This window comes from Gossypium hirsutum, chromosome A09 (assembly GCF_007990345.1).
Source record: "Gossypium hirsutum isolate 1008001.06 chromosome A09, Gossypium_hirsutum_v2.1, whole genome shotgun sequence".
NCBI classification, from domain to species: Eukaryota; Viridiplantae; Streptophyta; class Magnoliopsida; order Malvales; family Malvaceae; genus Gossypium; species Gossypium hirsutum.
This window is the reverse complement of record NC_053432.1, coordinates 56069685-56090960: the sequence shown is the minus strand read 5'-3', so window position 1 is coordinate 56090960 and position 21276 is coordinate 56069685. Positions and strand designations below refer to the sequence as shown.

At 30.8% G+C, this 21276-nt stretch overlaps 2 protein-coding genes across 4 annotated transcripts; both read left to right on the top strand.

The window, feature by feature from the left end:
* Nucleotides 1-1951: 1951 nt before the first annotated feature.
* On the top strand, nucleotides 1952-8903 carry LOC107888919 (sodium/hydrogen exchanger 2). 3 transcript variants are annotated; one of them, XM_041077710.1, is made up of 15 exons: nucleotides 1952-2097; nucleotides 2365-2686; nucleotides 2780-2898; nucleotides 3206-3303; nucleotides 4007-4066; nucleotides 4152-4198; nucleotides 4369-4563; nucleotides 4646-4692; nucleotides 5277-5343; nucleotides 5447-5547; nucleotides 6339-6440; nucleotides 6518-6656; nucleotides 6949-7011; nucleotides 7611-7694; nucleotides 8446-8903. In XM_041077710.1, exons 2-15 carry the CDS (start codon nucleotides 2510-2512, stop codon nucleotides 8773-8775), a joined length of 1629 nt encoding a protein of 542 aa, XP_040933644.1. In that variant the 5' UTR covers nucleotides 1952-2097; nucleotides 2365-2509; the 3' UTR covers nucleotides 8776-8903. The 3 variants fall into 3 exon arrangements, with proteins under 3 accessions (XP_040933644.1, XP_040933645.1, XP_040933643.1); XM_041077711.1 differs by having other exon boundaries at nucleotides 1973-2097; nucleotides 2205-2686; XM_041077709.1 differs by lacking the exon at nucleotides 1952-2097 and having other exon boundaries at nucleotides 2105-2686.
* A 7468-nt stretch (nucleotides 8904-16371) lies between these two features.
* Nucleotides 16372-20899, top strand: LOC107888918 (bifunctional 3-dehydroquinate dehydratase/shikimate dehydrogenase, chloroplastic). Its single transcript, XM_016813187.2, has 11 exons — nucleotides 16372-16518; nucleotides 16619-16866; nucleotides 17053-17158; nucleotides 18142-18360; nucleotides 18665-19011; nucleotides 19368-19431; nucleotides 19579-19687; nucleotides 19770-19913; nucleotides 20039-20187; nucleotides 20353-20515; nucleotides 20626-20899. Exons 1-11 carry the CDS (start codon nucleotides 16498-16500, stop codon nucleotides 20664-20666), a joined length of 1611 nt encoding a protein of 536 aa, XP_016668676.2. The 5' UTR covers nucleotides 16372-16497; the 3' UTR covers nucleotides 20667-20899.
* The last annotated feature ends 377 nt before the right edge of the window (nucleotides 20900-21276 follow it).

Genomic DNA, 21276 nt, shown 5'->3' with positions numbered 1-21276 from the left:
TCTCTTCGCTTGTTCACTGTCCGAAGGTAAAACTCTATGCGGTTCTCTTATTTAAATTTAGGGTAAATTGCATCTGTTGTCCCTTAATTTTGGTCAATATTATGTTTCGGTCACTCAATTTTTTTAATTATTTAATAGTCATTAATGTTATCGAATTATTACTTACATAATGTGATATGTTATTTAAAGAGTAAATAACCAATTTATTCTTGAATTATAAATAAAATATTATTTTGATATATTTAATTATTTTTTTAATAATTATTCTAAGTTTTTTAAAAAATATTAAAAATAAATTAAAATTACTAAAAATATAAAATGTATTATAAATAATTATTATAAAATTAAATAAAAATTATTATATTAAAATAAAACTCTCCCCACCCCGTTCCCCTTCTCTCTCCCATGCGTCATTTACGATACCAGCAAATGAAAAAATTCCGTCGCAAATTTTTATTGACATACCATACCAATACGGTTCTTCAAATCTTGAATCCGTAGTCGACCTGACAAACATGGTAGATTTAAATACATTGGTGGGGCTGGAATTTTGGAATCAGTCCAGGCCCAATTTGGACCAGTTCAAGTAAGACAATTTAGATGAGCTTGGTTAAAATGGTATAAATGTTCCTTTGAAATACATGTTAAAACATCGCGCATATTAGACTCACCCTTTTGTTCTTTTCCCCTTTTTATGGAGTGATTAAATTTGAACTCTTTTGATAATTTTGCATCAATTCATTTTGTAATTTAATGAAGTGATAGTAATTTTCTTCTTGTACGAAATTGGGTATATGTAAGTAAAGCTAAAATAATTTATAAACCATATCTGATAGCTGGTAATTTAGAATGAGAATTAAAAATATTGGGAATAGATCCATATAAATAATGAGATAATAAAAATGAATAAGAACAACATAACTATTTTATGTAGAAAACTTTTTTGAATAGGATAAAAAACTACGGGTAAAAGAGACTTCGGCTTTTCACTAATGAGTAAACAAATATGAGTACAATATAGAGAAAATAAACTTAAATATACTAAACATATAAACCCTGAAAATAAAGCCTTAACTCTCATAGAGTTCTCGGTACAAAATTCTTTACATAGTTACCACGAAAACTGTCACCAAAACTTATCTGCGACTACAACTTGTCACCCAAAAAAAAAACCCTATAGTTCTACATCTTGCCTTTTTAATTGGCTTATTGAATCAGGGATACAATGACCCTTTTAAATAGACTAAAACTAAAGTCCTAATATGACAATAATATTCCTAGAATAATCAGAGTTTAATTAAGAAATAAATAGTAGAGTTTAACTAAGAGAAGAAAATTTGATTGAATTTGAGAACATACCATCATCTCGTTTTCTTCTTGTCGGAATATTGTCTGTTGCGTCGTCGCAACGAGAATTACGCTATCGCGACGTCATCTAATAAATACGAAGCACACTCCATAGAAAATCTTGTTTCAACCTTGCCTTTTTGTAGTGTCATATAATTAGAAATTTGTAGGATATGAGTATTTCTTTTACAACCAAAGGAAAAAGAGAAGATCAGGGTGGGGGATAGTTATTTTATTTTATTTTATTTTATTTTATGTAATTTAATAGAATGAATTTTACTTAATATTAATATAAAATTTTTATATAATTTTATATGTAATTTTAATATTTTTTAAAACTTTAAAATAATTATTAAGAGAATAATTAAACATATCAAAATAATGTTTTATTTATATTTTTAAATTGGTTATTAGCCCTTTAAATAAAGGTGTCACTCTTAATCGGAGATAATAAATGAGTGGCAAAAATGTAAGAATTCTATAACATTAATGACTATTTCGTAAGTAAAAAATGTTAAATGGCTTAAACGTAATATTGACCAAAGTTAAGGGAAACAGGTGTAATTTATCCTTAAATTTAATATATATATATATCCAGAATTTTAAAAAAAAAAAAGTATTCTTTGTCAACTCGAATAAGCTGCTTTTCGGTTAAGATATCGAATCAGATTCTGGTTGGGACTTTATGATCCAAAACGAGGACGTTTTATTCTCAGTTCAATACTTTTCTAACCACGGAACTGAGTTGAGGTGAGTTGGATTCTGACTCAGTTTTTCTCATGCTGATTTATTTGTTTGTTTGTTTTTTATAAATTCTTCTTTGTATATTTGAAGCTTTCTTTTTTGAGTTGCTGTAGTAGTTCTGTTTGGCCGGTGAGAAAAAGAGTAGGAAAAAAGTGGAAAAAAACAAGGAATTCGTTGTAGAGTTTGAATCGTTCCATTTTTATTTTCGTTCTGAAATTTTTCATGTGTTTCGAATTTTATTTTCACCTATTCTCCTCTACTGTTTCTCTGCAGTCAAACTAGAAATTCTAAGAAACTGAATTTCCAGCGGAATTAGCACCTGGAATGGGAGTTTCCTGATCCAAAATCAAATACTTGAATCAAAATTAAATTCTTAGTTCGTACTTTCAAAATCATTTAATTCTTGATTGTTAATGCGATGACAATCGGGATAATAAGCTCCGCTTTAGCAAATTCAGAGACGATTTTAGCCTCTGATCATGGCTCAATAGTTTCAATAAACTTATTCGTTGCGCTTCTTTGCGGGTGTATCGTGATTGGTCATTTACTAGAGGAAAATCGATGGATGAACGAGTCTATTACTGCTCTGGCCATAGTAAGTTTTAGTTTTGCATATATACACATAAATATTATAAAGGAAACAAAGGCCATTAATTTTCGTAATTCCGAATATTTCTTTTTATTGCAGGGAGTATGTACTGGAGTTATAATTTTGCTTACAACAGGAGGAAAAAGCTCACGTCTTCTAGTTTTCAGTGAAGATTTGTTCTTCATTTATTTGCTTCCTCCTATTATTTTCAATGCGGGGTGAGCTATTGATGCTTGCATTTAATCTTTACTTTTGTATTGTACTTATTTTTTAAGGAACACGATTTATTTGTTTTAGTTGTTTATGTAAAAGTACATATAAATTCGGGTTTTTTTTTTCATTTTTTCAGTTTAGTTTTGGGTGGTATACCAGGACTATGTTGCTCTGACTCTTTATTTTTCTTAAATTATTTTTGGTAACCACACCCGAGTCCAAGTAACATGGTATTGGTATAGTACTTGATTGTTCTTTGCTATACTAAAAGCATCTGAACAAATGATTGATAATTTATCTTTGTACCACCAGATTCCAAGTGAAGAAGAAACAATTTTTCCGCAACTTTTTGACTATCATGCTGTTTGGTGCAGTTGGTACTTTAATATCCTTTTGCGTCATTTCTATAGGTATGTTTAATGGTTTAATAACCTTATTATGTTTCATATTTTAATTTAGTTGCTGAAGCTCAAAGGTCGTACCCTGCTTGTGTTTTCTTGAACATCTTGACATTGTAGTTGAAGGTGGCTGATTTATGGAATCCGTTGGTTTCGAATTATTATTGAAACTTGGACTCTTATTTTGGTTGAAGTACCTTTGTGCAACATTCATGTTAGCACATATTGAGGCATGAGTATGGGATATGATCCTACGAGGATCTTCCAAGTGCAGTACATGAAAATAATTGGGAAAATTGAAAATAGATGCATCAGACACATACTCGTATTTGAGACTCGCACCTAAATCCTAGTAATATAGCAATTTATAATGAAATTGGTCATATTCCAGAGAATAAGGCTGGTTAAAGATTTTATAGCATGATGATGGAATAATTGGAATCATGCCCTTAAGTTATTTGTGTTAATAACTGCATATTGCATCCATATTACTTGGACTCAAGTGTGAGCACTAGGTAAGAGTATGTGTCTGGAACGGATATGTTAAATTTTTATGAAGTTTTTCCTTGTATTTGGAGTCTTTGGAGGGTTATATTCTTATACCTATATCCAAAAATGTGTCCAACATGGGTGATGAACTTAGGTACTTCAAAAAAGAAAAATAAAGTACTGGAGATCCTACCATCTATTAATTTGTCCTCTTATTGTAAATTAGGTGCCATACATTTCTTCAAGAAAATGAACATCGGTGATCTTACTTTAGGGGATTATCTTGGTAATATTCGTGGCGCTACATCTTTTCCTATTATTGTTGAAATTTATGTTTTACTCTTTTGCTAATTCTACTCTCTTAACTGCAGCAATTGGTGCAATATTTTCTGCAACAGATTCTGTGTGCACTTTGCAAGTATGTCTGTGTGAGATCTAGATTCTTATTAGAACTTTTAAAGGGTAGTTGTGCTCTAGTTGTTGGACTCTTTCTCTAAGAGTACTTAGGTTTGACACCCATATGCGACACTCATAATCGAGTTCAAGTAACATAAGTTGTGGTGACCTATTCTCTCCTTATTCATTCAGGTGCTTAATCAAGATGAGACACCTTTATTATACAGTCTGGTTTTTGGTGAGGGAGTTGTCAATGATGCCACATCAGTGGTTCTTTTCAATGCAATCCAAACCTTTGATATTTCTCACATCGACTCTACCATGGCTTTGCAATACATCGGAAACTTTTTGTATTTATTTATTTTAAGTACTTTGCTTGGAGTTTTGGTGAGGCTTTCTTTCTCTTCTCAGGTTGAATTTCCTTGATTTTGGTTGGATTTATTTATTTATTTTTGTTTATCTTCTACAGGCTGGACTGCTTAGCGCTTACATTATCAGAAAGCTCTATTTTGGAAGGTATGCATATAAGTAGTGTTCATTTGTTTGCCTCATCTAACTTGCTGAGGGTAAATTGAATTATCTGATAATTTCATGAGATATGAGATTGTAGAATGGTTGAACTTTTCACATCCTCAATTTGGGTTGAACATAATATGTTTATATTATGTTATTGTGTTATGTAGCGTTGATAACAGTTAGGTTCGGTTTTTAAACAATTATGATTAATGTGCAGTATTTTTAAGTTATTTTCACTAAGTTATAAAAGTATTTATTTTTATATTATAAAAATAAAATTAATAAAAAATTAAATAAAAATTATAATTCAGTTCAATTTGAATGTTACTTTTTTTAAAATATTACTTTTTTTTTCTTTTTTTACTTATGAAAATAAAATTTGAACTTAATCAAATACATTAAGATAATATATGAACCAAATACTCCTATTCGAATCAGCTTTCAGTTTTCTCTGTTTCTTTAAACCCTGCTGTTATGTAATTAGTTATATACACTAGTAAATACTTGCTTATGTCATAAATGAAGGAAAAGAGTTCCATCTTTTAAGATAGTGTTCTCATTTCTCTCCCCTTCTTGTAAAACAGGCACTCCACTGATCGTGAGGTTGCTCTCATGATGCTTATGGCTTACCTATCATATATGCTGGCTGAAGTAAGGTTTCCCCCTACTTGTATGGCACCTCTTGGGTTAACTTTTATCTTTGTATTATGTTAAAGGCTGTCTCACCACAATATTTGGCCCTATTGTCTTGCAGCTTTTCTCGTTCAGTGCTATTCTCACAGTATTCTTTTGTGGGATCGTTATGTCTCATTACACATGGCATAATGTTACTGAAAGTTCGAGAGTGACAACCAAGTATGCCTGATATCCAAAATAATTTATTTTGACAGTTGAATTCTGTGTTGCTTTGATACTTGTGTTGAACACATATTAGAACATAGATATGAGAATGCGACTTTTCAAGGACCTTCCGTTTATATGGAAAACATAGAAAAGAAAACATACTCAGGTCAAGTATATATTCGTATTTGACAATCATATCCAAGTCTAGTACCATAGGTTGAATTAGTTTGCCACTTCTTTTGGGTCTTGGGAGAAAGCCAGCCAATCAGTCATGGTAGTGACATGTCATTACACCTAATCAAGGAACAAAATATCGAACCGACCGGCCATTCGAATTGACTGAACCAAAAATCAGTGGGCATTCCTGTGGGTGTCAAAAGAAAATTGAACTGGTTTAATCGCTGAAAATCAGTAATTTTTTTATAAGATACACATCTCTTAGTTTTTTATTAAAAATACGAACATGAAGCTAAATACATTTCTTTTTGTTAATTATTAACTATTTTATTAGTTTATTTCATGTTCACGAAGTGTTTAAAGTATTTAAGCACTAAAAATTCGAATCAGCATATTTAACCAGTTAAACCAGATGAACCAGGAAAACTGGCTCTATCTGTGGTGTTGTTATTTAACATAGGAAAAATTGAACATATCCTTGTTGGATACACGCTCATATTTGACATTAATATCTGAATCTGACTTACATAGGTTGAATTAGTTTGCTAGTCTTTTTTGATCTCGAAAGAAAGCCAGCCAACCTTTGATAGTACTGATATGTTATTGCTCCCAATTGATTATTGCAGGCATGCTTTTGCAACATTATCTTTTGTTTCTGAGATTTTTATCTTCCTTTTTGTTGGTATGGATGCATTGGACATTGAGAAGTGGAGAGTTATCAGTGACAGGTGAGGTCAATATTAAACTGTTTTTAGATCTTACAGATAACTTAAATGCAGACTTAATTTAACCCTTTCCTTCGCAGCCCCGGAACATCAGTTGGTGTTAGTGGAATTCTGTTGGGGTTGATTCTTGTTGGACGAGCAGCCTTTGTTTTTCCCTTATCCTTTATATCTAACTTGACAAGGAAAGCGCCGCACGAGAAAGTTGACTTCAAACAGCAGGTATGAGTTTCAAACCATTTTGATACATTATGATATTCGGACTCTTCATATTTGTTGAAGTACTTCTGCCCGATACTCGTGTGACAGATGGATATGGTGAGATGACCTTTAAAGATCCTCTAAATATATGAAAAAAAAAAAACCTTAAAAAAATCTGACCATACTTGTACCAGATACATATCCATATCCAACACTCATACTTGAGTCCGAGTAACATAGCTGATTTGTATCTCCAGTGTGCTTGAGACAGATTTGATGAATTCATAGCTCTCTTTTGACATCTGTTTTGCAGGTCACGGTTTGGTGGGCTGGTCTTATGCGTGGTGCTGTCTCAATGGCACTTGCTTACAATCAGGTATAAGATTCAATTGCTTTTTCTATTCTTGATTGGACCCTTTATCTAATAAAAAATGAGTTTCGATTTCCATGCTTGATTTTATTTCTTGTCTTCAAGTTTGAAATGAAATTTTCAATACTAATTAAAAATAAAAAATAGATATTAAAATAAAAATAAAAATAAAAATATGACTTATCTAGACTTGTGACTAGTCGAGTCAAGCATTATGATAGTCGATAGCTAGAGATGTTCAAGTTCAACTTGACAATGACCGAGCCAACTCGAATAGTTTTCATACACAAGTGTCTCTTGTTTACACCCTATTTAAACCCTATGTTACTTCGATTAGGGTGAAACTGTTGGACACGAGTATGTCTCCCTCACGGGTATGTTCATGTTTTTTTCTAATATTGAGAGTCTTTAGAAGATCATATCCATAACCCATATCTGGATCTGTCTGGCATGGTAGAAAAATGAAAAATTATATGCAATTTTATATTCTATTTAGTTATTATTTGAAAAAAAAACGAATATTCACCTGCAAGTAACATACGCAACAACCAAAGCTAGTAGAGAGACAAATATGTAAAGACGGACTAAACTATTTAACTTTGCAGTTTACCAGCTTAGGTCATACGCAGTTGCGAGGAAATGCGATGATGATAACCAGCACAATCTCGGTTGTTCTTTTCAGCACAGTGGTAAGACACAAAGTATATATGTTATTTGAATTTGGATGTAAGCATTGGATACGAGTATGGTAAGATCTTTTCAAGTTTTCTCATGTATTTAGAGTATTTTTCAAGTTTTCTCATGTATTTAGAGTATCTTTGGTAGTCATATCCTTATAACCCCATGTTAGACACGAGTGTCAGGAATAAATACTTTAAAGAAAATAGAGTCGGAGCATCATAGTAAACTATCCCTTTCTTTGTCACCGAAGCTTTGATCATAAAATCTCATATTTTTCAAGTGGCAACATGGCACTCAAAAGTTGCTTTAATTGTAGCACTCTATGTTATCTGATCTCGGGATGAATATCGGATATGAAAACATATTTGGTACCTAGTATACTTGTCATAAGTTTACATATATATATACACACACACATATTTAAAGGATTATATTTTCAAACTCATGTTTGAATATGCATTTGACATTAGTTTTTTTAGAAAAATAAAGACTCTCGGTAACATATGTAGTACATCATTCTTATATTTCTCCAACTCTTCATTTTTCTTGAAATAACCATATCCGATATCTGTGTCCGACATATTTTGAACACGAATATGGGATATGAACCCCCCTCCCAAAAAAAAAAAAAAGACACCCATATCAGACATCTATCCAACACTCCCGACATTCACTCATGAGTCCCTGTAATTTATCTTTGCTATGTTTCACTTAGCATGAGTCTCCCTATGTAATTTTATGTTCCTCTAAACCATACAGGTTTTTGGATTGATGACTAAACCATTAGTGAGACTCTTACTTCCTTCTCCAAAACATCTCATGAGGACGCTTTCGTCTGAACCATCTACTCCGAAATCATTCATTGTACCACTTCTTGGCAATGAAGGCGAACCCGAAGCTGACCAAAACAACCGTAATGCATGTCGACCGACTAGCTTGAGAATGCTCTTGACAACTCCTTCCAACACTGTGCATTACTACTGGAGAAAATTTGACGATGCCTTCATGCGACCTGTGTTCGGTGGAAGAGGTTTCGTTCCATTCGTTCCCGGATCACCCACCGAGCAAAATGGTCATCAATGGCAATGAAAAGGTACTAGTAGATTTTACATTAAGAGTCAACAATTAAGGTATTTTATATGTATATAAATATTGATACATTAATAAAGTCACATTATATAGATTTATGATATTTGTTTAATAGTACTGTTTTTTTATTTTTTGGGTTATGTAGTGTTTTAAAAAATATTTTATTTTATTTTCCTAGCTCTTTGTTGTGATTTAGTTTATAAACGGATCGGAGGATAACATGTATTTAAACTTATTTGGATCTACATTCTTTTACATATTGCAACAATCACAGTACTATGTGTTTAATTTTAATTTTTTTTTCAAAGTATATAAATTATTTTATATGCTTTAATAATTTATTATACGATATATTTCACTAATCAAACCCTCATCTTTCATTTTCATTCGAGTTTGTTTCACACAACATATTAAGCTTTTTATGGGTTGAATACCTTAATGCATACATCTACACATAATTATTTATTTTACATTTGATTAATCACATCCTTGTATTCATTTTTTATATGACATATTCTGTAACACCCCTTACCCGAGACCGTCTCCGTAATCGAGTACGAGATGTCATCCAATTTAACTTACCGATTCGGAGCATAAAAATTTGCTTTTAAAATTAAATTCACTGTTCATAACAACACTGTCCACCTGCGCAACTGTCACTAATTTAATTATAACTTGAGTTACGAAACTCAAAATTTAAATCCGTAAATTTTCCGTGAAACTAGACTCATATTCCTACTTACCATAAAATTTTCAGAATTTTTGACTTAGCACATTAGTACAGTTTATTCATTAAAGTATCCCCTGTTTCACAGCTCGACAGATCTGACCTCTTGGCGCTAAAAATCAAATATCTAATTGTACAGAATTCATATAAGGTTACCATTAATTTATTTTGAAAATAGACTCACTAAGGAATCTGAACATATAAATTATGACCTATAATTATTTCTGTACAATTTATAATGATTTTCTAAAGTTAGAACAGGGGACTTCAAAAACCATTCTGACCCTGTCTCACTAAAATTTAAATATCTCAAAATATAAAATTCCTTTGCCTACACCGTTTCTTTCATGTAAAAATAGACTTGATAAGCTTTAATTCTATATATCATTCACCCTCTAATTCCATTTCTACTATTTATGGTGATTTTTCACATTCACGTCACTGCTGCTGTCAAAGAAACTGCTTCTTTGAATTAGTTACCATTTAAACATACATAACTCCAAAACATATTCTTTAATAACTACTTCAATAGCTAACATTAGCCATATCATTTGGACATGCTCAAAATGATTAAGACTCTATACATGCCATAGTTTAAACATTTTGAAAAGCACATAATACCGAGATGGTTATGATAGTGTGATACGAGCTCCGACGGTCCACTATTCGATCAAGTTCAAATCACTATAAAACAAAGGAAAGAAAGAGATGTGTAAGCTATAAATAGCTTAGTAAGTTACATGTAAACAATAATTACTCAATTAATAATTAACACTTTTAACATATAACTAATCAAAACATTTCTTAGCAATTTCAATCACTTACACATACACAATCTTACCAATTCACTTGCATATACATTTTCACACTTAACATTTCATATTCACTTTAATTCATTATTAATCCCGTTGAACACTTGGAATATACACGGATACGTAGAGATTTAGCACATAAGTGCCACACTGATATGTAGCCGAAGCTACCACTGATATGTAGCCAAAGCTACCACTGAAATGTAGCCGAAGCTACCACTGATCAATAACACTGGAAATGTCCACGGGTCTGCTCACACAAGCTGTCAGGTGTCTGCAACACATGCTAGATCACCCAGCACCCGGGACTCACTGTAACACTGTAACACTGGTCTCTAGTGACATGTCACTTGTATCCAATTCTATTCCTAAGTTCAACCGGGAATTTACACTTAACACTTTATTTTCAACACTTTATCACTTGAATAATTCATGAACAACTTTCATGTTCAACCGGGAATTTACACTTAACACTTTATTTTCAACACTTTATCACTTGAATAATTCATGAACAACTTTCCTTCCACATTCAATATTAATTCACATATCAAATATAATTCACAATTTATACAAATATAACTATTATTTACATATAACCTACCTCGGATGCAAAACGACTATTTTTGTAATTTAGTCGATAACTTTCTCTTTTCCCCGATCACTTGCATTATTTCTTCTTTCTTGATCTATATTAACACAATTTAATACATTTTATCAATATTCCATTCAAATACAATTCATACACAACATTTTGACACATTTACATTTTTCCCCATAACTTTTCAAAAATTCCACTTTTGTCCCTAAGCTCGTAAAAATAAAATTCTCTAAATTTTTAAATTTCAAACTTCACTAAATCATATTTCATGCTCATAACGGGCCTCAATTTCACAAAATCATAACTTTATGCACACTTTACCATCTTTCACAATTTAGCCCTTTTTCAACATTTTTTATTGAAATTCATCTAGTAAAACTTGTAATTAACACTTCAAACATTCATTATCTAACATCACTAATCAATTTACAATTATATCATGAATGGGTCAATTTTTAAACTTTAATTTCATTTAAATTAAATAGTAGAAACATGAAATTCAAGCTTCAATAAGCATAAAAATACGAAAATAATTAAAAACGGGGCAAGAAATCACTTACAATTGAGCTTAGGAAAATCAAAACCCTTAACTATGGTAACCTGAAACTTTCGGCAGCAAGCTTCTGATTTTTTTGAAGAAGATGGACACTTATTTTCTCTTTATTTTGTCTTTTACCCAATTTGGACAAAAATGCCCTTGACCCATTACTTAGATATTTTTCTAGAAATACCCTTTTGTGTCCATAACACTAATTTATGGTCTAATTGCCACATAAACACTTCCAATTTCATGCAATAATTCAATTAAGTCATTTAATCACTAATTAGACACACTTTGCATTTTTCTCAATTTAGTCCTAAAAATTCAATTAAGCACTAAAGCATTAAAATTTCCTATCCATATTTTCACACAATATTTCAATCAATCAGTAACTAATAAAAATTTATAAAATTAAACTATTTCACTTCGGATTTGTGGTTACGAAACCACTATTCCGATTAGGCCCTATTTCGGGCTATCACATATTCATATAATGCAACATCTTTATTTAACTTCGAGTTAGAATTTTTTTACGGTTTGAATTTAATTTAACTTGATTATACTTGAATATGTTTTTTTTATATAAAAAATAAATTTGCTATAAAAGTTTCAATATAACGTAAATAAAATCATCACTCAAAACTAAAACAAAGGCTCAATATAATAAATTTTCCAATTGCTTTGTTCTTTTTACATAAGATTTGTTCAATTTATTTAAAAAAAAAGGAAAGCAAAAGAGCAGTAGGAGGTTGTATCCGAAGAGCAAGGTGAGAAGGGGCACAGCACGGCAAAACCCACCTCAACTCTTTTCACTCCACATTTCCTCTACAACATTTATGAAAAGCAAATATCATAAAGTTGAATAAGAGTTTGAGAAATGCAAATACTCTACACTCCCAACATGTTACTCCATTCCTTTATTTTTTTTTAAAAAAAAGGGTATTTGTGCTCATTACGTATTCATGCATGGGTATGGAGAATATTTTAGCTCATGAAATTTTATATTTCATAATCTAGTCTCAAGTTTGGCTGAAAATTCCCATATTTGGATTAGGAATGAGATATTTATCATTATCATTTGAATCGAATTAAACTGATTGGTCAGGTTAGAAATTAATTAAGTATGGGTCCAGAGAGTAGGTTTTAGATTATTTGAGCCACAAATTAATATCAACCGATTGGATTTCTTTTTAATTTTTTTAATAATTCATTAAATCGAATCGTCTAGACTAATGAATCAATAGTTAGATCGGTTTGACGATCAATTCAATTTACACTTATTCATAAATCAAGTTTGGACAAAAATTTTTACATCTGGGCTTGACTTGAACCAACACGAATTTAATTTTGATAAGAATAAAAATATTTTTAAATTTTAATATAATCATAAAATATCAACTAAAAATATTTTTTAATATTTTATTAAATTTTGAATAATAAAACGATTTTTTTATCAAACCAAAATGAATTGAAATTTAATTTATATTTTAAAATTGAATCTCGAGTTAACTCAACCTACAAATACTTTTTTAAAACCTTAATATTTATAGTTTTAAGATGTTAGTTTTGGTAAGTAAAGCTTGTGATATATTGTAGGCGTCTATGATGGTGTTAACATATGACAAATTAACGTCACCCTTTTAGACTGTTGCACCAAGAAACCCTCTCCTTCCCACCTGCCCCTTTTTTCACTTAACCAATCTTCAAATCTATCTAACAAAAAACAATACCAATTTGCTAGTGAAATCTACTCCGTCTTAATTATTCAGGTAAATATGATAAATTTAAACTCAATAATACGATTATAATAAAAAGTTTAAATTTTTTTTTCTAAGTTAATTTATGAAATTGGCAATTGTTCCCACAGTAGGGGCCCAAGGGTGAAAGGAGGTCCGAAATTAAATTGTAATTTTTACGATAGAAAATACAATTTTACCATTTTGATAGATTATATCTTTATAATTTTTAAAAGATTAAATCAAATTTTTATATTTTTATGGTGACCAAAGTACAATTTTACTTTTACGAATTAAAAAATTTAAAAAATTTAAAAACGTCATATGAAAAAAATTTTATATTAGGGGGCCGGACCCACCCAACTATTTTCAAAGAAATATGAAAGATTAACTTTGACCCTTAGTAATGCTTAAAAAAGAAAACACTTATTATGATTTGAAAAACACTTTTAGAATAAAAATTATGCTAAACAATAAACTTTTGGTTGAAATGAGTGGCTTTTCAAAAGCACTTTTACTCATAAGTTAAATTTTTTAATTTTTCTTGGGCCAAAAGCACTTCTGAAAGTATTTATTCCTCTATATTTCTTCTCTCATTTTTCACTCACTTTAAATTGCAAATGCTAATGTAAAATTTTTAATATTTATACTTGGTATATAAATATTACCCATTTTTAAAAATTTAATCTAAATACATGTAATATTTTAATTTGTTAGGTTTATGTTTTCTATATTATGTTAATATCTAATATGGTTTATACATTCAAATTACATTTTAAAATAAAATCATTAATTAAAAAAACATTTCTTAAAATAATACAAATGTGTTAATATATAATTATAAATATTTAATGGTTATATTTAAATATTTAAAATATACATTTTATAAATAATTAATATTAATTGCTTAAAAATATTTAAAATTTATATTTTATATATTAAAATATTAACAATAAGTTATAATAAATTATTTTTATATTCTTACTAAAATATCATAATATTAACTAATTTTAATATTATTTAAATGCATATTTGTTACTTTATAATACCATGTTTAAAATAGACATTTTATTTCTTAAAAGCACTTCTTGATAGTACTACTAAACACTTAAATCTTAAACCAAAATTTTTAGAAAAATATTTTCCCACGGTACTTTTTAAAAAATATTTTTCAAAAGAAATGATAAACTAGCCCATAGTCTTAATACGAGAACAATTGTCAAGTTCAAACACTAATTTAGATAAAAAAACAATTTAAATTCCAATATAAAAATAATTATGAAATTCAAAGGGTAATTTAGAAAAAAAAAATAGACCCAATATAGAAATACTTATCAAATTGAAACCCCATGCATTGACCCGTTTGTATATGATGCCCTCTAAATTTAGACTAATGGAGTGTATATGGCTAGCTTATATAGACTAGATTTCATTTTCTTCCTACTGTAACTGTACTATATATATAAAAGGGTAAATTCCACTATTAGTCACTAAACTATACATAAATTTTTTTTATCATTTAATTAGAAAAGTTATAATTTGGTCACTAAATTATTTGAAAATTTTCATTTAAGTGAATAATTCAAAATGTTTTATTTAAGTCACTAGACTGTAAATTTTTTTCTTAAAAAAGTTCTGTCAGCAAGTTTCAAGTGTTGATTTGATGACTGGTACTGTGGATCAATACCTATCGACAAGTAAAATAACATAACTTAGACTCAAATCGATCTGATGGCTAGTGTTGGAGATCAGAGAAAAAGACTGATTGAATTTTGGTTTATAAATTCATAACTTTCAAAACTATTTCATGAAAAAGAAAAACTTAGTTGTAGAAAAAAAATAGAAAGAGAGCTTTCGATCAGTGTATATAGTTTTAACAACCCAATAACTTAAATAAAAACTTTTAAATAGTTAAGTGATTAAAACAAAAATTTACCCATAATTTAATGACTAATGATGTAATATATATTAAATATAATCGTCCCTAATTTTTTTTAATTTTGAAAATTAAAAATTTTAAATAGATTTTATTTTTCCACTCACTCGTTATAAAATTTAATAGTGGTAAAAAGAAAAGATAAAAGTAAAAGAGAAGATAGACATGATAAGGTTTAATAATAGAAAGTAGGTGGTCCAAACATTGAAATTAAAACCAAAAGAAAAAGTGATTATTCAAACTCATGATTAAAACCTATGTCCTAACTTTCTCTAGTCCTACAGTGTTTTTCAAGTAGTTGAATTCATCATGGACCTGGATGAGTTTGATTAAATATATTATTAAAAATTTATAAAAATAAAATATTAAAGATTCAATTCAATCAAATATTTTTTTTGATTTATCAAATTTTGAATCAACCAATTTAATATTTTTTCCTAAACTGATATATATGCACAACAATAAATTTTTATTTTTATTCTTTTTGAAATTAGCTTGAAAGCTAATTTCACAATTTAAATTGTACCAACATTTATATAATTTTGACTTCACCAATCTCATAAATATATATTATCTCTGTACTTCGTAATTAGGTTGTTTTTCCTTTTCTTTTTTTTGTCTATAGATTCATTTTAGTTTCTAACTTGGAAAATATAAAACTTTGATGATGTGATACTTTAAAATTATATCTCATTATCACTTAAAAATTAAAAAAAAATATTATATAAAATTTCAGGTGACGATAGAGTACAATCACAAAAGGTTATATTCAATGTTTTAATTATCGGGCCAATGGTTGGACAAGTTAAATCACTAGTTCTCAGTTTAACTAATTTGATTGGCACAACCATCAAAACCAACAATAATTAAATACAAAATTCATAAAAACCTAAAAAAATAAGAAAAAATATTAAGCTTGTTAAACTATTGATTCTTGTCTTGATTTTTTATTTTTACAAATTTCAAATAATTTTCAAGTCAATCAATTCGACCTTTTTATTCAAACTATTATATTGATCAGTTCTCGATCTGATCTTATATCAACAACACTGGTCACATAATTAAATCTTGATAGAATTTAAGTTCAACGATCAAAATAAATCTAATTATCAAGTTTAATAATTAAAAATAAATACAAATACCAAAGTGGACCTAATTGTTAAGGGACAAAGAATTCTATTATCCCATTATTTTAATATTCATTTAATTCTTATTAAACCGATAAGTGGATCCAATAATTGTCAAAAAGTCCCACCAACCAATTAGGTTCCTAGATAAAATTAGCCTACGCCCATAACCCGTACTCCCCTAAAAGTAATCTTTGGCTTTTTTTTCTTCGAGTTTTCACACTCAAAAACTTCACCAAATCCAAATGGATACTGTCAACCCCTTGGTAAGTCTTCATTGCTTTTGATTTTTGATTAATTTAGTGTTTTTTTGTTAAATTTATGAGCAGATGAAAGATGGTTTGATTTTTTTTTTCAATTTGAAAGCTTGTTTCATCAGCTTCTGGTTTGAAAATGGATGTGAATGGAGGTGAAATGAGCAAGAATCCCACACTGATTTGTGCTCCAATAATGGCGGATTCCATTGATAAGATGGTGACTCTCATGGCTAAAGCTAAAGCTTCTACTGCTGATCTTGTGGAAATTAGATTGGATAGTCTCAATAATTTCAACCCTTTTGAAGACCTCAATGTTTTAATCAAACAATGCCCTTTGCCTACACTCTTCACTTACAGGTTTTTTTTTTCAATTTTCTTTTCTAACTTATTTTCTTTGATTTGATGCAAGTTTTAATGGGTATTTTTAATTTTTTTTTTCTGGGATTTCCCTCTTTACCCGTGTTTGAATCTTTCATAAATTCCACCATGAAAGGATCTTTTAAGCTTGTTTTGACTTGTTTAACTTGCAAATTTGTGTTGCAGACCAGTATGGGAAGGAGGCCAGTATGGTGGTGATGAGAAAAAGAGATTAGATGTTCTTCGATTAGCCATGGAGTTAGGGGCTGATTACATAGATGTTGAGCTTAAGGTTTGCTTCATAGAACTTCATTTGTATACTGCTTGTATCCTACTCTTCTTTTTTTTTTCTTTTTTTTTTTATCATTGTTACTCAAACTTAGGTGTGAGTCTCAAATGCATTATGTGTCCGACATGTGTATGTTCGTTTTTTCAAGCTATTTCGTGTATGTGAAGAGTTATATCCTCGTGCCCCTGTCCAGATATGCGCCTAACACTAGTACTTTCAGAAAAATCAAGAGTTGAAGTAACATAGTGCTTGTTTCTTACTCTTTGATCAATGTTATTTGAACTCCAGCATGAGTGTGAGTGCCTAATATGAGTATGTACCCCACATGGGCGTGTTTAGTTTTCTCAAGTATTTAAAGTGTTATTTTTTCATACCTATATCTAGATATTAATCGGACATAAGTACTTAAGAAAAATGAAGAGTCGAAGAAACATAGCTCTTGATTGAAACATCACATCTTTTATATCTAGTTACTTTGTGTGTAAACTGTAAAGTCTACTGATCTTGGAGTGATTCAAATTGTATAGTGCTCGTTTCTTACTCTTTTGATCAATGTTACGCGTGTTTGGTGTGAGTGCCAAACACGGGTATATTTTTGACATGGGTGTGTTCAAATATTTTTTAGGTATTTGGAGGGTTATATCCTTGTACCCATGTCTGGACATGGGTCGAATATGGGCACTTCAAGAAAAATAAAGAGTCAGAGTAGTATAGCTCTAGATTGAAACATAAGCTACGTTACTTGGACTTGAGTGTGAGTGTTGGATACGGATATGTGCCCGATATAGGTAAGGTCAGATTTTTCTAAAATTTTCCATGTATGTAGATTACATTTGAGGGCCATATCCCAGCATCCATGTGTCAGACACATGTACTTTGATGACAATGAAGAGTCCAAGTAACATAGAACATAACATCTTATTATATCAAATTATTTTGTCTGTAAACTGTAAACTTATAGTGATCCAAATTGCTGTCTTTTCAAGGTTGCTCATGAATTCATAAAATCCATTGGTGGAAAGAAGCCTGAAAAGTTCCAAGTTATAGTTTCTTCTCACAATTATCAGAGCACTCCATCTGTTGAGGAGCTCGGAAACCTTGTTGTGAAAATACAATCAACTGGAGCCGATATAGTGAAGATTGCGACAACGGCCATTGACATCACTGATGTCGCACGAATTTTTCAGATAACCGTGCATTCTCAAGTAAGAATCATATACGCTATGAATATAAATATGAAACACAATCTTATAGCTTTACATTGGCATTCTTGAGTAGATTTATTTATGGTTAATGCAATGTTGACTTCTGAAAACCGAGCAGCAGTAGTGTTAATGTAAAACATTCGATAATCTATGCCGAAAACTTTTGCATAATGATGAGTGTGACAGAAAGGGCCATTTCTGTTATAGATTTGTCATTTTCTTTCGTCTCGTTGGAGCATTATATGTTTCTGAGATTCTTTGTATGTTTAAATTCTTTGGGTCGATTTGCTGCTGAATATTTCAGGTACCTATAATTGGACTTGTTATGGGCGAAAGGGGGTTGATTTCGCGGATTCTCTGCACAAAATTTGGTGGCTATCTTACTTTCGGAACTCTCGAGGCTGGAGTTGTTTCAGCTCCTGGTCAACCGACTATCAATGATCTATTGAATCTATACAATTTCAGGCAGTTAGGTCCCGATACAAAAGTGTATGGGATTATTGGGAAGCCTGTTGGTCATAGCAAATCACCTGTGCTCTACAATGAAGCATTCAAATCAGCTGGTTTCAATGGGGTCTTTGTTCACTTGTTAGTAGATGACTTAGAAATGTTTCTCCGAACTTACTCATCGACTGATTTTGCTGGATTCAGGTTTGTTCCTGTGTTGGACATTTTCATTTCTCACGGTGGCACATTTTTAGTTAGTGTACATATAGGATTTATCTTGTATAAGTTATTTTACGATTTAGCCCGATTCTTTAATTTTCTAGAAGTACCTCTGTTAGACGCATATCCGAGCATGAGTGCCAGGATATGGGCTTCCAACAACCATCCAAATACATGGAAAAACTTGGAAATATCAAACATACCCATGACAATTTACATAACGTACCTGATACTCACACCCAAGTCTAATTGGCAGGGGTTAAGCCTATTATTACACTCCGAATCTTGGTTTCGTATAGAATAATATTGCAAGATGATTTACTTCTGTGGCTCACATGCAGCTGTACAATTCCTCACAAGGAGACCGCAGTGAAGTGCTGTGACGAGGTAGATCCGGTTGCAAAGGTAATTTACTATTTACTTATCTAGCAGTGGTAATGTTCCCATCCACAATTATGTACATCACGATTCTTTCAACTTTTTCGGAGATGAGTGTTTTCTATGTGTCAAAACTGTGCATCATTGAACTTTATCTTTGATTAAATATTACAGTCCATTGGAGCTGTTAATTGCATTATAAGGAGACAGAGTGACGGGAAGTTGTTTGGTTATAACACAGATTATATCGGTGCTATTTCAGCCATTGAGGATGGATTACAAGGTTCCTTGTTCGTTTTTAAGCAATGTACGTTTTCAGTTGTTTGTTTTGTCTGAAGTTCTTTAACTGTGTTTTTTCTTGACAGCTAGATATAACATGAGCAGTGCAGCCGGATCGCCATTAGCCGGTAAGCTGTTCGTGGTTATTGGTGCTGGTGGTGCTGGGAAGGCACTAGCTTACGGTGCAAAACAAAAAGGAGCGAGAGTCGTAATTGCCAATCGAACCTATGGTACGATGCACTTGTTTTTCTTGTTGTAACATTCTAACAAGAGTTATTTTTTGTTTTATACATTTTCCGGATCTGCGTTGGTGATAGTTTGAGATTGTTGTTTATTTTATCGATTTAACTTCAAGAACGAGCTCGAGAGCTTGCCAATGTAATTGGAGGAGATGCTTTGTCTCTTGACGATTTGGCTAGGTTCCATCCGGAGGATGGCATGATTCTTGCCAACACAACATCCATCGGAATGCAACCTAATATCGATCAAACACCGATGCCCAAGGTTTGCTTTTTCTTTTTCCTTTTCCCCTTATGATAGCAAATCCTAATTCGAAAATTTCCGAAGTTTGGTTCAACAGGAGTCCGCCCTCTCATAGTAAGCATTGAGTGATCTGTTCAACATAAATTGCAACAATAAGGGAAGTAAGCAATTTCTTTATTATTGCAGGACGCTTTGAAACACTATTCACTGGTTTTCGATGCCGTTTACACCCCTAAAATAACCCGACTCTTGAGAGAAGCCGAGGAAACCGGAGCCACGATTGTTTCTGGGTTGGAGATGTTCATCGGGCAGGCCTACGAACAGTTTGAGCGATTCACCGGTTTGCCAGGTAAAACCTAACCGCACGTATAATTTACCGTCTTTTCAAGTGGGTCCACTCGATTTATTTCAGTTGATGAATTCATTTCCCCTCGTTCTTTCATTGTCCCCTCCCCACAGCACCGAAGGAGCAGTTCCGGAGAACTATGTCAAAGTACTAACAACGTTGACACAACGACTCGTTTGTCTGCAGCAAATTGCTGGTTTGTTTTTACTATTCATTTGATGAGCAGGGCATTGAAACAACAATTTGTTTAGGAAGTAATTGTAGTGTTTTTGAATAATTCCTGGTTTTCTTTCATATGAACTTTATTTTCTTTATTTCCTATGATCTGTGAGTATGTACGATAGACCTGAAATTTCATATATTCCTATTCGTGTATTTTGCTTTGTAGTAATCGTGTTTATGATATAAATTTTTACATATTAATAATATTCGTGTTATATAAATTTTGAGAAAAGAGATTTTTATTTTATTTTAGCATAATTATTTATTTTTACTTTTTTGTCCTTAACTCTTTTTTAATTATTGTGGTCATTAATTTTTAGATTTTAATTAAATTACTTTTTTAAGGATGAAAAAAATTAAAGTATAAAATTTTAATAACATTAGCATAGTAGCGGCTGTGATAGCGCACTTGTATTCTATAAAAATTCAAAATATACCTAGAAGGTTAAAAAGTTAATATCAACAATTATAAAGTTTATTGTATCAGTCTCGTTAAAATTAATGTTTTTTTTATATGATATGATTTATTAAAATATATATAT